This window comes from Ciconia boyciana, chromosome 5, assembly GCF_034638445.1.
Source record: "Ciconia boyciana chromosome 5, ASM3463844v1, whole genome shotgun sequence".
Taxonomy (NCBI): domain Eukaryota; kingdom Metazoa; phylum Chordata; class Aves; order Ciconiiformes; family Ciconiidae; genus Ciconia; species Ciconia boyciana.
Window position 1 is genome coordinate 37,887,221 of NC_132938.1, and position 12,445 is coordinate 37,899,665.

The 12,445-nt window shown below is 39.9% G+C and overlaps 1 protein-coding gene across 9 annotated transcripts in view; it reads right to left on the bottom strand.

The window, feature by feature from the left end:
* Positions 1–12,445, bottom strand: part of TENM3 (teneurin transmembrane protein 3) — a 503,184-nt gene that overhangs the window by 125,397 nt on the left and 365,342 nt on the right. For all 9 annotated transcript variants that reach the window (XM_072861207.1, XM_072861209.1, XM_072861205.1 and 6 more), the window contains one exon: positions 1,305–1,543. In XM_072861207.1, coding sequence (XP_072717308.1) covers positions 1,305–1,543 — 239 coding nt within the window. The remainder of the gene's footprint in view (positions 1–1,304; positions 1,544–12,445) is intronic.

A 12,445-nucleotide genomic window follows, 5' to 3' on the forward strand; every position in this document is an offset into this window, starting at 1 on the left:
CAGTGGCAAGCCCTACATTTGCATATATGCCTTTTGCTCTTTGGGGCTGGCAGCTGAGGTGGAGAGGGTGCTCAGGGAGCTCTGCTTTGCTGGGGCAGAGAGGAATTTCTCCAGCTGCCCAGTTTCTTGCACTGTTCACAGGAGTTTCAGCCCTACTTCAAAGGCTTTATACAGCTTACACCGTGCCTTGTATTGAAATGCAGCAAGCCTGTTTCAACAAAGGCAATGAAGATTTAAGGATCATAAGGACTTCTAGGCTTTATTATGAATTTACACTGATTTTAAAAAGAGGGAGGGAAGGAGAGATTGACTCTCCTCTTTCTATTTTCTTTTCTTGACTTCTTAAGACTCTGAACCTGTGTGCAACCAATACCAAAAACCAGAACCTTACACTTACATTTCCATAACTGTGGTGACTTAAACTTCTAATTAACAAATCAGTTAAAAGAAAGTCTTTGAAGACCATTTATGGTATTAGAGGTGAAAAAATCTGTGATCTGGACAAAGCTGGAGAAGAAGTTACAAGTACAAAAAGAGCCCGTTCTGTTCCCTTATTAAAGTCAATGACATTTTTCTCACAGACAAGCACTGCCCCCATTAACTGCCTAAACCTCGAATTATATAATATTTATAGCGAACATTTATGAAATTAAATAATTAAAGAGATGAAAAAAATAAAGGAAATCCTCTAAAGTAAAAATTGGGAAATGGAATTTAACAAACAAATAGAGAAAATGGAGAATAATTAAAAATAAACAACCCACAAGAGATGAAGAAGTCTCCATCTTCTCTGCATGTTGTCCTTTTGGACAATTATTTTCCCTATCTTGCAATCAAATGTCTGTATTAGACTTTTGCTCTGGCTCTATACACAAACATACGTGTATGTAATGATGAAACGAGTGATAGTTAGCATTCCTAAACGCTGTTAGGAATTAATTAGTTATATTTCATGCAAAATGAGAGGAAAAGAGTTCCACGGATATGCTGCAAGTTATGTTCACATTATGGAATTTTTACAGCCTGTATTTTACACATACTTTTGTAAGAACTAGACACCACATAGCTTAATTGCAGTTCAAATACTTCTTTGAAGTTAATTCACCCACTACCATGCTGCAGAATGCTTGCAAAACATTCAAATTTTCTATTTCCTTGAAACAATTGGGAGTTTTCATTAAACCAGTGTTGCGGTTTTTACTGTTACCAAAAACTTTGCTAGTTAAAGGTTAGTATGTCACAGTCCATATACAATCCATCAGACATCCCTATTCATGGTGACAATTATAAAAAATGGGACTCACCTATAAAGTAGGACAGCAGTATTGCCAGCAGCACTGAGACCCCTACAGCACAGAGTGCAGTACATTTCCAGCTACAGTACTTCGAAGACTTCTTGAATTTAAAAGCACTTCTGGATAGAGTGTTCCTAGGTAGTGGCCGAGTAGGAGGGGAATAAACAGAGCCGGATGCCATTGTGTACCCTGGCGTTGCAGTACTGAACAGCGGTGTGGTCCCTGTTCCTGTTTTGAATAGGAAATGCCTGTGGAAGAAAGAGTGTATGGTGAAGTATAAAAGTAAATAAAGCTGGAGCACAGGGAGTCATACCTCTTTTCTTTAATGTTGCCTATGTTTTAAATAGCTAACGGCATCCAATCTACAATGGGTCATAGAAGCAATACTTGTCGTGACACTCGCACATAAAAAAGGCACTTTCCCTTTAAGAAAAGACCGACCCCCCCCCCCCCCCCCCCCCAAACATTAGTAATACATTGGTATCCAGACAGGAAACAGAACTACCCAAAATACAGTATGCTAGGGAGGAGGTCTCTCAGAGTTTACCCGACAAGTAGGGACAGGCTTTCTGCTGCTGTTTATTTTTGTTGGCTTCCGCTACAGACTACAGGGAACTCCATTAAAAAGTCAATAATGAGCAGTCTGACTATAGCCCACACTACTTATCACAGCTTTCCTAGGTTAAGTACAAAGAAAACAGCAATCTCTCAGATACAAGCTTTTGGCAACTTTGCCAAAATTAGTCAGTCAGAAGATTTTTTTTGTGTCCTAAATACTCAGTTCACTAATTCATATCTCCTCGCACATCATCTTACCATAACAAGATCTGATTATGGATACAGCAGCTAGTTACAGCCTGGGAAGTACTCTAAAGAAATACAGTAAGTGCTCAAAAAGAACCACAGCCAGTGACAGAAATGAAAAGCAAAGCCAAAGTTAAGACACAGTCTCTGAGTTACCAGTAAACTTAATTTTGTTCCATTAAAACTTCTAAAAGAAATACTACTCCCCGAGACGATCTACAGTAGAATCCTTTAATTTTAGTTCATGCAAGCATAATTATTTTGGAAGAGCCTCTAAGCATAGCATATACTACCTGGAGTTTTTCTTCTGACGCACGTATACAACCCTACGAACAACAAAACTTCAGCCAAAGATCTTTGCACCAGGGTTTTTTCCACCAATTTGTTATGCTGGCAACTCTGTAGTGTAAGGCTTGGTCTTACCTAATAAGGCTTTGCAAAATGAATACATTATAGATAAAAATGGTAAGAAAGCACACTGTGGAGAATTTTGAACTTACCAAGCACACGAACAGCTAAACAGAACTACAGAGGTGTTTGCATTTTTTAATAGGTAAGAGACACTCATGAATTGCTGATACCCAGGTCCTCCTGAAGCCAAGTGCATGCCTACAGTTTGCCTACTACATGCCTCCTATACAGTATGGGTCAGAGGATCTAGCACCAAATGAGCTAGCTGTAGAAGGGAAAGCCCTCTATTTACACCATGTGGCACTGTGGACTGCTTCTCAGCTGATGGGACTTTCATCCTCCAGGACCCATGCTTGGATCCTTGCATAGTAATGGACCAACCTATACAGGTATAGCAGCTTCATCAGAAATGCACTGTAGAGACACTAGAAATTAATTTGCCCCACTGCAGCCTGAGAAAAATACCAGCAGTTGATAAACAAGGTTTGTTATTTGCACGTGATTTTGCTATGGGAGGTTAACAGATGAACTATAACATCTTGGCACAAGCCTTCTCCTTGACAATATCTGCATTACAAACACGATCCCATGAAATACGCTACATAGGTTACTTCATTTTGAACAATATTAAACTTGCTGGCAGTAACAATAGAAGGATATGCACTAGATCTACCGATGCACAACAGCACATCCCAATTTTTCTTGGCTTCTGAGCTCAGAGGATTACCAATAATTTCAAAAGACAAAGCCCTTGTGGTTTCAATCCCCCCTAAGAAGGTACTTCATTAGAAGTTTTGACATTTTCTATGTAGCAAACACCAAAATAATAACTAGCCCTATGTAAAAAATATTTTACACCTTACAACACCATTACTTTCATTTTACAGACTCACAGAAGCATGTAGATTCATTAAGTCCTGATAAAGTGTCTTATCCACTTGACCTTTACTGCTCTTTCTTTTCTGGCTACATATGATAAATGCTATGTCCAGGTGTATTTCACAAACAGTATCTACATAATTCTCAAGAAAATGCCAAACACAAAGGTGGCTGTTTCCCTCTCTATGTGCAATGTGTACTCTTTTGGGGGACTGAAGAAAAGCCATACAGTAGATATAATAATACTCTTCCTAAACATCAGCTTCCATGTTAAAAATAAGAAGCTGCCTGACCAACCTGCAATTTTCACATCCTCCTGCTCTCGCTGTTAGGCTCAACAGACTAAAAATGGAAACTGGCATTATACGAGCACTTGAATGGAACTTCATATACTCTAAGCTTTAACAAAATAATCATAGAATGGTTTGGGTTGGAAGGGACCTTTAATGGCCATCTAGTCCAACCGCCAATGCAACAAAAAAGTCAGGCTCTGATCTTTTGCGTTTTTTTTTTTTTCTCTGAGAAAGTGAGAGCTGAGACGCCGGCTTTGGTACAGCACAGCCTACTAGAGACTGTAATCCATATTCTCAAAGCCTTTGAGGACTTAATCCCATAGATAAACTCGGGAGATGGCCGTGTATCTGTGGTGGTGTGAGCTGTCATAGCTCTGACAGTCCACCTCAGGCATCAAGGCAATGAAAGAAAATTGTAACTTTCATAGGTGAATTCAGCAGTGTGTAGTCCTAGGCAGCAGGTAGCACGACTCCTCACTTTCAGCTATTCCTCCTTTGCTTGAATCCCATGAATACAATGCCAGAATGGTCACACCGACTGGCTGGAGAATGCCAAGGGAAAAATAATGACAGAAAACCCAGCCTGGCATCTTCCTCTGGGTTAAGAAAATTTGTTTGGATCTCTGTATTTCTAATGAGTGGAGTTACTAACAAAGTTGTCAGAGACTCTCCTGCTACATTAACTCCGAGTGATAAGTATTTAAAGTGTAACGCTATCAGACTTGCACATCTTGTCTGCCTCACTGAGCCATGCCAAACAGTGTTCCTATGAGACACTCAGAAGGATATGGTATCTGACAACAAATCCAGGCTGCTTCCAGATAATGCCGAAATTCTTATGCTCTTGAAATATAATCTATCCACAAATGATTTTAATTATCTGTATATCCATCTACTTTGTCTTTTCAAACCATGGAACTCGAATAGCTAATTTCTAAAGCCTCAACTGTTTGCTCTACTTGACCAGGCACTGACTTACCGGCAATTACACTATGTTTCATCTCATAGGGAGCTTATAGCATCTGCAATAGTGTATCTTCCATTCAAAATTGATCATCTAACAAGCACTTGCTAGATCTTCATATAAGCAGCACTTTAAATATTTTATTAAGCTTTAGAGTACAAAAATCCAGCAAATCATGCTAATATTTTACAAGACAAGCTAACTCTGGTTTTATTAAATAATTCAAGTCACTTTTTAAAGCAAATAATCTTCTATTTTTACATTTATTCAATACATATCCCTGCCTGCTTATTCAATGTATGTTTCTATTAAAAAGTGCAGCTAATCTTAACATTTTAGGGGGGAAGAATTCAGTACCTAACAAACCTAAACTACAAACCAACAGCAAAATACAAAGTTATGTCATAAACTGGTCCTTGGATGCAAAGACAGCTGGGAAGTCCCCTTATTTCACAAATGGTAGGCATTACACTTAAACTTCCACCCTGTAAAGATAAGTAAGAAACACAGCATCAAAAACTTCAAAGATGTCAACTCAGAAAAAAGAAGCATATGAATAAAAGTAAAATAATCATGCTTTTAATTTAACTCCGTACTCTCTGAGCACCAAGTACCGGTGTGCACCTGCTGACATCCAATTTTCCTCCTCCTCAAGTTGCAGAGGGGGATTCACATCAAATAAGATTTTCTCTGTGCTGCCACTTCCTCTGTGGAAAATAAAATTGAAGCACCCTCTACTAAATTCAGTAAATGGGAAAGCAGGAGGGGAAAAAAGTGATAAAAAACGTCATGAGTTGGGCAGAAAGATTAACTGAAAACTGTGTCTTTAGAGAAATGGAGATAATCAAAACATTCAAGGCCAGTAAGGCTCAGACCATAAGCCCAAATACATCTGATATAAGATAGCCAGGTGTCCAGCAACAGAAATGTGATTTCGAATAACTTTCTTTATGAAAGGATCTGTGACAAAAACTGTTGACCTCAGTTTAGAAGAAAATGGATACTAGGCATCAATGAATGCAATATTACATAAACACGTCTGGAAGGCCCTAAACTCCAGACTGCCAGAAGCATAGATATTATACAAATAAACTATCGCCAAGCAAAAAGGAGTATTCCACATTACTTTAAAATAGATTGGTCTCAATTTGTATAGAATTATTGCATAATTTTAACATTCCTAATATAATTTTTACATCAGATACACAACTTCCTTTTTTTTTAGCTTATGCTGAAATTGCTTCACCTTGCAAAAGATTCACTGCGATCTGTAGCTATGATTTCTCTGGGTTTGGGCATCATATATAGAATACTTTGCACATACTTAGAAGACACGTGAAAAAGCCTACCTTATAATTTCCAACAACTTTCTTGGCAGCATTTTAGTTCTGTTTTAAAATATTTCATACAGCACAACCACACCAATAGAGTGCTGAATCCCATGGCAAATATGTCACAATGTATTAAAAGTCACACAAGACTTCTACAAAATTCCTACTAAATAAGGAATTGTGAATAAGGCCCAGCAAAATTCTATTGAACTTCTCTAAGTATGTCAGAATATACATCATATTTTATCACCTCGCCAGTGAGATTTAAAGGCTGCTATTGTTATTTTATGCAATGTTATTATTTAGATGATGGCTGCTGTCAGAGAATAAAGGTCAATATCACTAGGCCTTATGCATATACAGCAACAAAACACCCCTCACCTTAAGAGCTACAATACCATTGATCCAGAATAAAATTGTATTTAGAATATACATGCTTAAAATACCTAAATTCCTCCCTCCCTCCCAAATCTTTGAATCTTGTGTATTCTTATATACTACTAGCACCTGAAGAATCTGGAGCAGAATAAATCTACTAGTTTGGTCATGTTTCTGAATAGAGAGATTCCACCACCATCAGTAACAAATATCATAGTGCAATGCAGTATAGGTTTTCTTGCGGTACTGTCTCCTATACTGTCCTACATCAGCCTGTTTGGTCAGTTCCATGATGGTGTTAATGATATGTAGCTCTTCAGATCATTACAGACCACTACCGGAAGACCACTGAGGAAGAACAGCTATAATGCTCAGAAGACTGCATTACAAAAGGCATTCAATGTTAGAAATTATCTCTGACCTGGACTTTTGAAGGAGGTGTCTGTCTAAAAAACAGGGTAAGGGGTAGGATTCCCGCAAGCATATGTGGTACAATGAGCAAGACAGTTCATTCCAAAAACTGTGGAGAAGGAGGATAATCTTATTTGATAGAGAAAGTTACATGTGCAAAATCTGTGTGTAGCTGTAACCAAATAAGCAGAAACAGGAATTACCACAGTAGGGCAGAGCACCAGGAACAATACCCTGTTTGAAAGTCGCCAGTACAAAGGGAGGGGGACGAATGTCTTCCAGATTACTTATTCACTAACAGCTCACTCTTTCTCTAAACAGTCCAAAACTCATGCTCTCACTGATGTCTTGTGGCGTTTTGTTCTGTAGGCTAAACACACATTGTGTCAAAATGTATTTTCTTCTATCAATTTCAATTTAAATTCAACTGATTGTTCCCTTGTTCTTGTATAATGAGTATGTACTATTTGCCCCGCAGTACATAAAGACAACATTTTTATAATATCACTATTTGATTCACTTTATTTTTAGGGTAAAACATACAAAAGCATTAAAAAGTAATTGCCTAAAGCAAAAAAGCAAAATTTAGGCTCTTTATGGGTCAGGCAAATGCAACCGTGGAGTTGAGGAAAGCTATTTTCAGATACCTGTTGTTTCAGTGCAGAATATAACAAAACTGACATTTGGAAGATGACAGAATAGTAAGTGACTTGAGGAGGAGTGGAAAAGGAAAGAAAAACTATCCCTAACATTTTTTGCTTTTGTTTCTTTTACCCTAGGTACCAGAAGAGCCTCATCACCATTGCTGTTATCAAAATGTTCCCAGGCACAGCAGAGTCAGATGACAGGCAGTACAGCAAGCAGCAAAAGCAAAAAGCAGCCACTGACAAGCACTCGACTCTAATATTCAGTAAGGCAAGCAAGCCCCATGGCAAGCACAGAAGCCTGCTGATTAATAGCTAAACAGCAATAACAACTATAAATTCGATCTAGTACATTCCAATCAAATCTGTCGTTATCTCGAACCCTTCATGCCCCACATTGGGCACCAAAAAGGACTGTCATGGTTTAACCCCAGTCAGCAACTGAGCACCACACAGCTGCTCACTCACTCCCCCCCTGGTGGGAGGGGGAAGAGACTCAGAAGAGTAAAAGTGAGAAAACTCATGAGTTGAGATAAAGACAGTTTAACAAGTAAAGCAAAAGCTGCGCACGCAAGCAAAGCAAAGCAAGGAATTCATTCACTCCTTCCCATCAGCAGGCAGGTGTTCAGCCACCTCCAGGAAAGCAGGGCTCCATCACTCTTAATGGTTACTTGGGAAAACAAGAGCCATCACACCGAATGTCCCCTGCTTCCTTCTTCCCCAGCTTTATATTGCTGAGCACAACGTCATATGGTATGATGGAATAGCCCTTTGGTCAGTGGGGTCAGCTGTCCCAGCTGGGTCCCCTCCTAACTCCTTGTGCACCCCCAGCCTACTTGCTGGTGGGGTGGGGTGAGAAGCAGAAAAGGCCTTGACTCTGTGTAAGCACTGCTCAGCAGGAACTAAAGCATCCCTGTATTGTCAACACTGTTTCCAGCACAAATCCAAAACATAGTCCCATACTAGCTACTATGAAGAAAACTAATTCCATCCCAGCCAAAACCAGCACATTGACTTACCTGTTCTCCTTGCAATTTGAGAAAAACCTTGGACATACTAGCAATTACCAGTACAGGGGACCACTGTTGGCTCAGAAGATCATTGTACTTTACTTGACTCTTCCAGCCAAGGCAATACCATTCTGCCTTCTGTAATCACAGATCAAGTACTTTATGAAGTGAGTATACCAATTTTTACATTGTGGAATATAGGTTAATCTTCCCCCCAAAACCAACTCAAATCTGCCGGTATCTAACTCTATTAAAAAGTATCTATTTGCCTCTAAGGACTGTTGAATCTGCGGACATTAGTATATGAATTAAGACATTTGTAAGCAAGCCCAGGTAAATGTTCTTATCCATTCCGCTAAGGTCCTCAGTCCATTACCCTGGATTCACTCCAAGGCATGAAGTGGTAATATCTGCACCTCAGACATCTAGAATTGGGGACACATCAATTATATTCTCCTAAGCCTCAAGAGGTGGAAAAAACTTCTACCAAATCCACTTTGAGTGAATGCAGGTTGAGAGAAATGTAAATTTTAGTGAATTTATGTTTTGGTGACATATTTACCTCTCAGGACCAACACTTCAGGAGACATGACTTGTCTGCTCGGAATTTGATAGTACTCCTAATGACTTGGTTTTGATGTTTAATATAATGGTACTATTGAATTTCTGGGAATAAAAACTGTAATTATTCTGTTTTGTAATGAATACAGCTGTTATGATTGTTCACCTGAACTAAAAATAAAATACCAGATTTTGTCTAAAAATGGTCCCGATTCAAAATGCACCTATCTGGAGACAGCAGCAATCAGTAATTCTGCTTTTCAAAAGTGTAATGACACCTGCTACAACAGTTTGGCAGCACCATGAGGCCAGTGTAAGCAAGCAAGACATAAGGGGAGCTGCAGCTTTATCTTCTTATTTCTCTGATGTCCCAAAGGGGCAGAGGAAAGTCAGACAGAAGAGACTTCTGAGGTTTGGGAACTCTCATTCTGTACCTCAAATACATCATTACTGACACACGCAGAGATAGCGTGTGCTTATCTCTGTGTGAAGACTTCGCATTTTATTTGCCATTTCCATACAAAGAAATCAATTAATCTTAAGAAAGTAACTTCAAGAGAGGATGGATATATCCAGCTGCAGCTATTTTAGTTTGCTGCAACTTCTCTCATTTACATTTTTGTATTTGTTTCTCCCTGACTTTCCTTAATGCAAACCAGCTGAATTTTTCCCTCCTGGGAATGGGTTATCATGCTTTTGTTTGTTTACAAAAACCCTACCAGATACATTAGCTGTCAGAATCAGAACAAAACCATTAACTGTGGAAAAAATGGTGGTCCAAGATCACAATCGATCATTGCACTGCATCTACTGACTGGTGTGCTCTCTCTCTGCTGACAGACCCTATTCATGCTGGATTGAGCTGGGTTCTTTGAATGAGACCATGACCCTCACCTGCCACTTGACATTAGAGAGCTCCGCCTGGTTCACTAATGGATAGATCACATCAATAAATCTGATTCCTTGCACTGAGTTGAGGAAGCAGATGGAAAGAGATTAATCTCTGCCGACTGATGTTATAGGGAAGATGTAAAAGATAACAGAAATTACTGGCTAGGTCTCATATGAACTCTGGTTCACCGATGCAGAGATCAGCTTTCCCAGTAGGCTCCAGAAGGAATTGCATTTTTGTTTCTCTGTGAGCACTTTATGCCTGTCTTCATCTTCTGTTAACATTCTTCTGAGATGAAACCTTGTAGCTGGTGGTGTTTGCCCTTAGCACAGGCTTATGACTGACTTCCACAGAACCATATGGCTGCATTTAACATAAATCTAAGCCAGTACAGAAACTACATTACACCGTGAATTTGTCTCAGTTTATTTTCTGTGCAGAATCGCAATCAAAAAATTGCTTAGGAAGAGATAAAAGTGAATTTCCGCTTCCTCAGAGCCAATATTAATAGTACCATAATCCCAGAAAAAGCTCCAAGATCACATCAGATCAAATGATGATCAAAGTTTGGGGGAAAGAAAGAACGAGAAGAGAGCTATTATCCATATGCAAAAACAGAGGAAACATCTGTGGGAACTGGAGATAAGCCTCTTTTAACAGCTTATTCACATGTTTCAGAAAAACACTTTACACATGGTAACATTTGAATATGGGTGGGTTTACACTGAGGACCCACTTTCTTTACAAACTGAAGACTGAAAGCCAAGAAAGAAAAAGAATACTACTAGGGCTGCAAGTGCCTGCCTTACTGCTTGTGTGTTCTTTCACATCTGGTCCCTGGCAGGTTACTGCTCCACTGCTGGCTGCTGGAGAAGTCAGGCGTGGCAACCTGCAGCTGAAGCTTCAAACAGCAATTCAGACACAACAGTATCCCCATCTGCTGTGAATGCCTCCAGGACATGGTGACTTGAAAGACTGGATACTGACAAAAGACCCAAACTTCCTCTCTTTAGGTGTGCAAGAGTAAATCTCTTCCTCTGCAATGCACTTACTTCCTTGGTGGTGTAAGAAAGAATATAGTGCTACAGCATGCAGAGGGCACCTGTAAACATCCTATTATTTGTTCCTCCAAATTCAAATTTGGGCTGCTAGCTCTCTCTCCCCCAGAGAAGGAGTTCACTTCTGTGATATATATGCGCATGTCTAGGATCAAAAGAACCAGTATAATCAGCTGGCTCTGCTGAGCCTGCTCTTTCATACTCCTCTCTGCTACGCTACACTGTGAAGATGAGCAAGGGAAACAAACAACACTAAGCCACACTTTGCAGAAGTGAGCAGGAAAGCCGGATGCAAAGAATGACTCATGGTGCTGGGTGGGCAAGCAAAGCAGCCTGCCACAATTTTAGTTACTCATACTCTTCGTTGCAGGATTGTCCCACTACCTACCTTCCAGAGGAGAGTGAAACTAGACTTACGTAGTGCTGAAAAAATATCAAGTGGCTCTGTTCTATTTACAAGCTGCTTCTGGGTCTCTCAGAGGACTAGTACTTACACAGACTTCCATCTAGGTTACAGTAAGTGACTTGGCTCTGGATATTGTTGGTGATATTCGCTTCTCAAGGAGGCAGCAGTTGGAGTGAACCTGACAGCCCCTTATTGCACTTTCTGATACTGACAGCATTCATGCTATTGCAGTTCTCTCTCCAAAGGAAGACAGAGTGGAGGAAAGCGTCCAAATTTTGCAGTGAGGACTGAAAATGCTCATGTGAGCAGTAAGAATTTATATTAAAATTACTTATCTTGTTCTCTGCTCTTCTGGAATCATATCCTTACCAAGACAGAGAAAGAGAGAAAGCTGTCTCTGAGATGAGGTATTCTAATCTTGGCCAGTTCCTGTCTTGAATATTGAGCAAGCTAAGCTTTCCAGGGAGAAAATCAAAAAAGGAAGGTAGGGCACAAGTACTCCTCCAATCTCTTTTACTACTCTTGCTGTCTTCATGAAACTGAAAGAGAACAATTGCTCTAGATGTCTCAAAAGGCACATGGAGACAATTTCAAAAGGCAAATGTGGTTTAAGAGAGACTCAGAGCTGCATTATTTACCCAGAGATTAATTCAGAAGTTGGAACAAAGGTTGAAATTTCATCTGCAGCTGAAAGACCTGGCTGAGCTACTGGACATTTTAAAAGGAGATAAAACCAGAGGGAAGTTAAAGAAGTGAAGTATTATTCTGCCAGTGACTGATAGGATCTGATTCTGCCTCAGGCTGCAAGCAGGCTGAAGTTTCCATCATAATGGATCTGTGAACCTTAGCTTACTTACTGATGCCCATAGCTGTGGTTCTTCCGCAATTCCGAGTCCGTGATAACCTGTGATGAACTCTCTGCTGCCACTACTACACTACCAGCAGTCACTCAAACAGCCAGATTCATGTCACAGCAGTGACAGCACTGTCATAACCTCTGAGTTACAGCCACTACCACCAACTTGGCAACTGTGCACATACATGTGATGCTACTGTCACTCCTGTTTTCCGGTCCTTATTGGTCCTTGGTGGAAGCTTGTATACTACA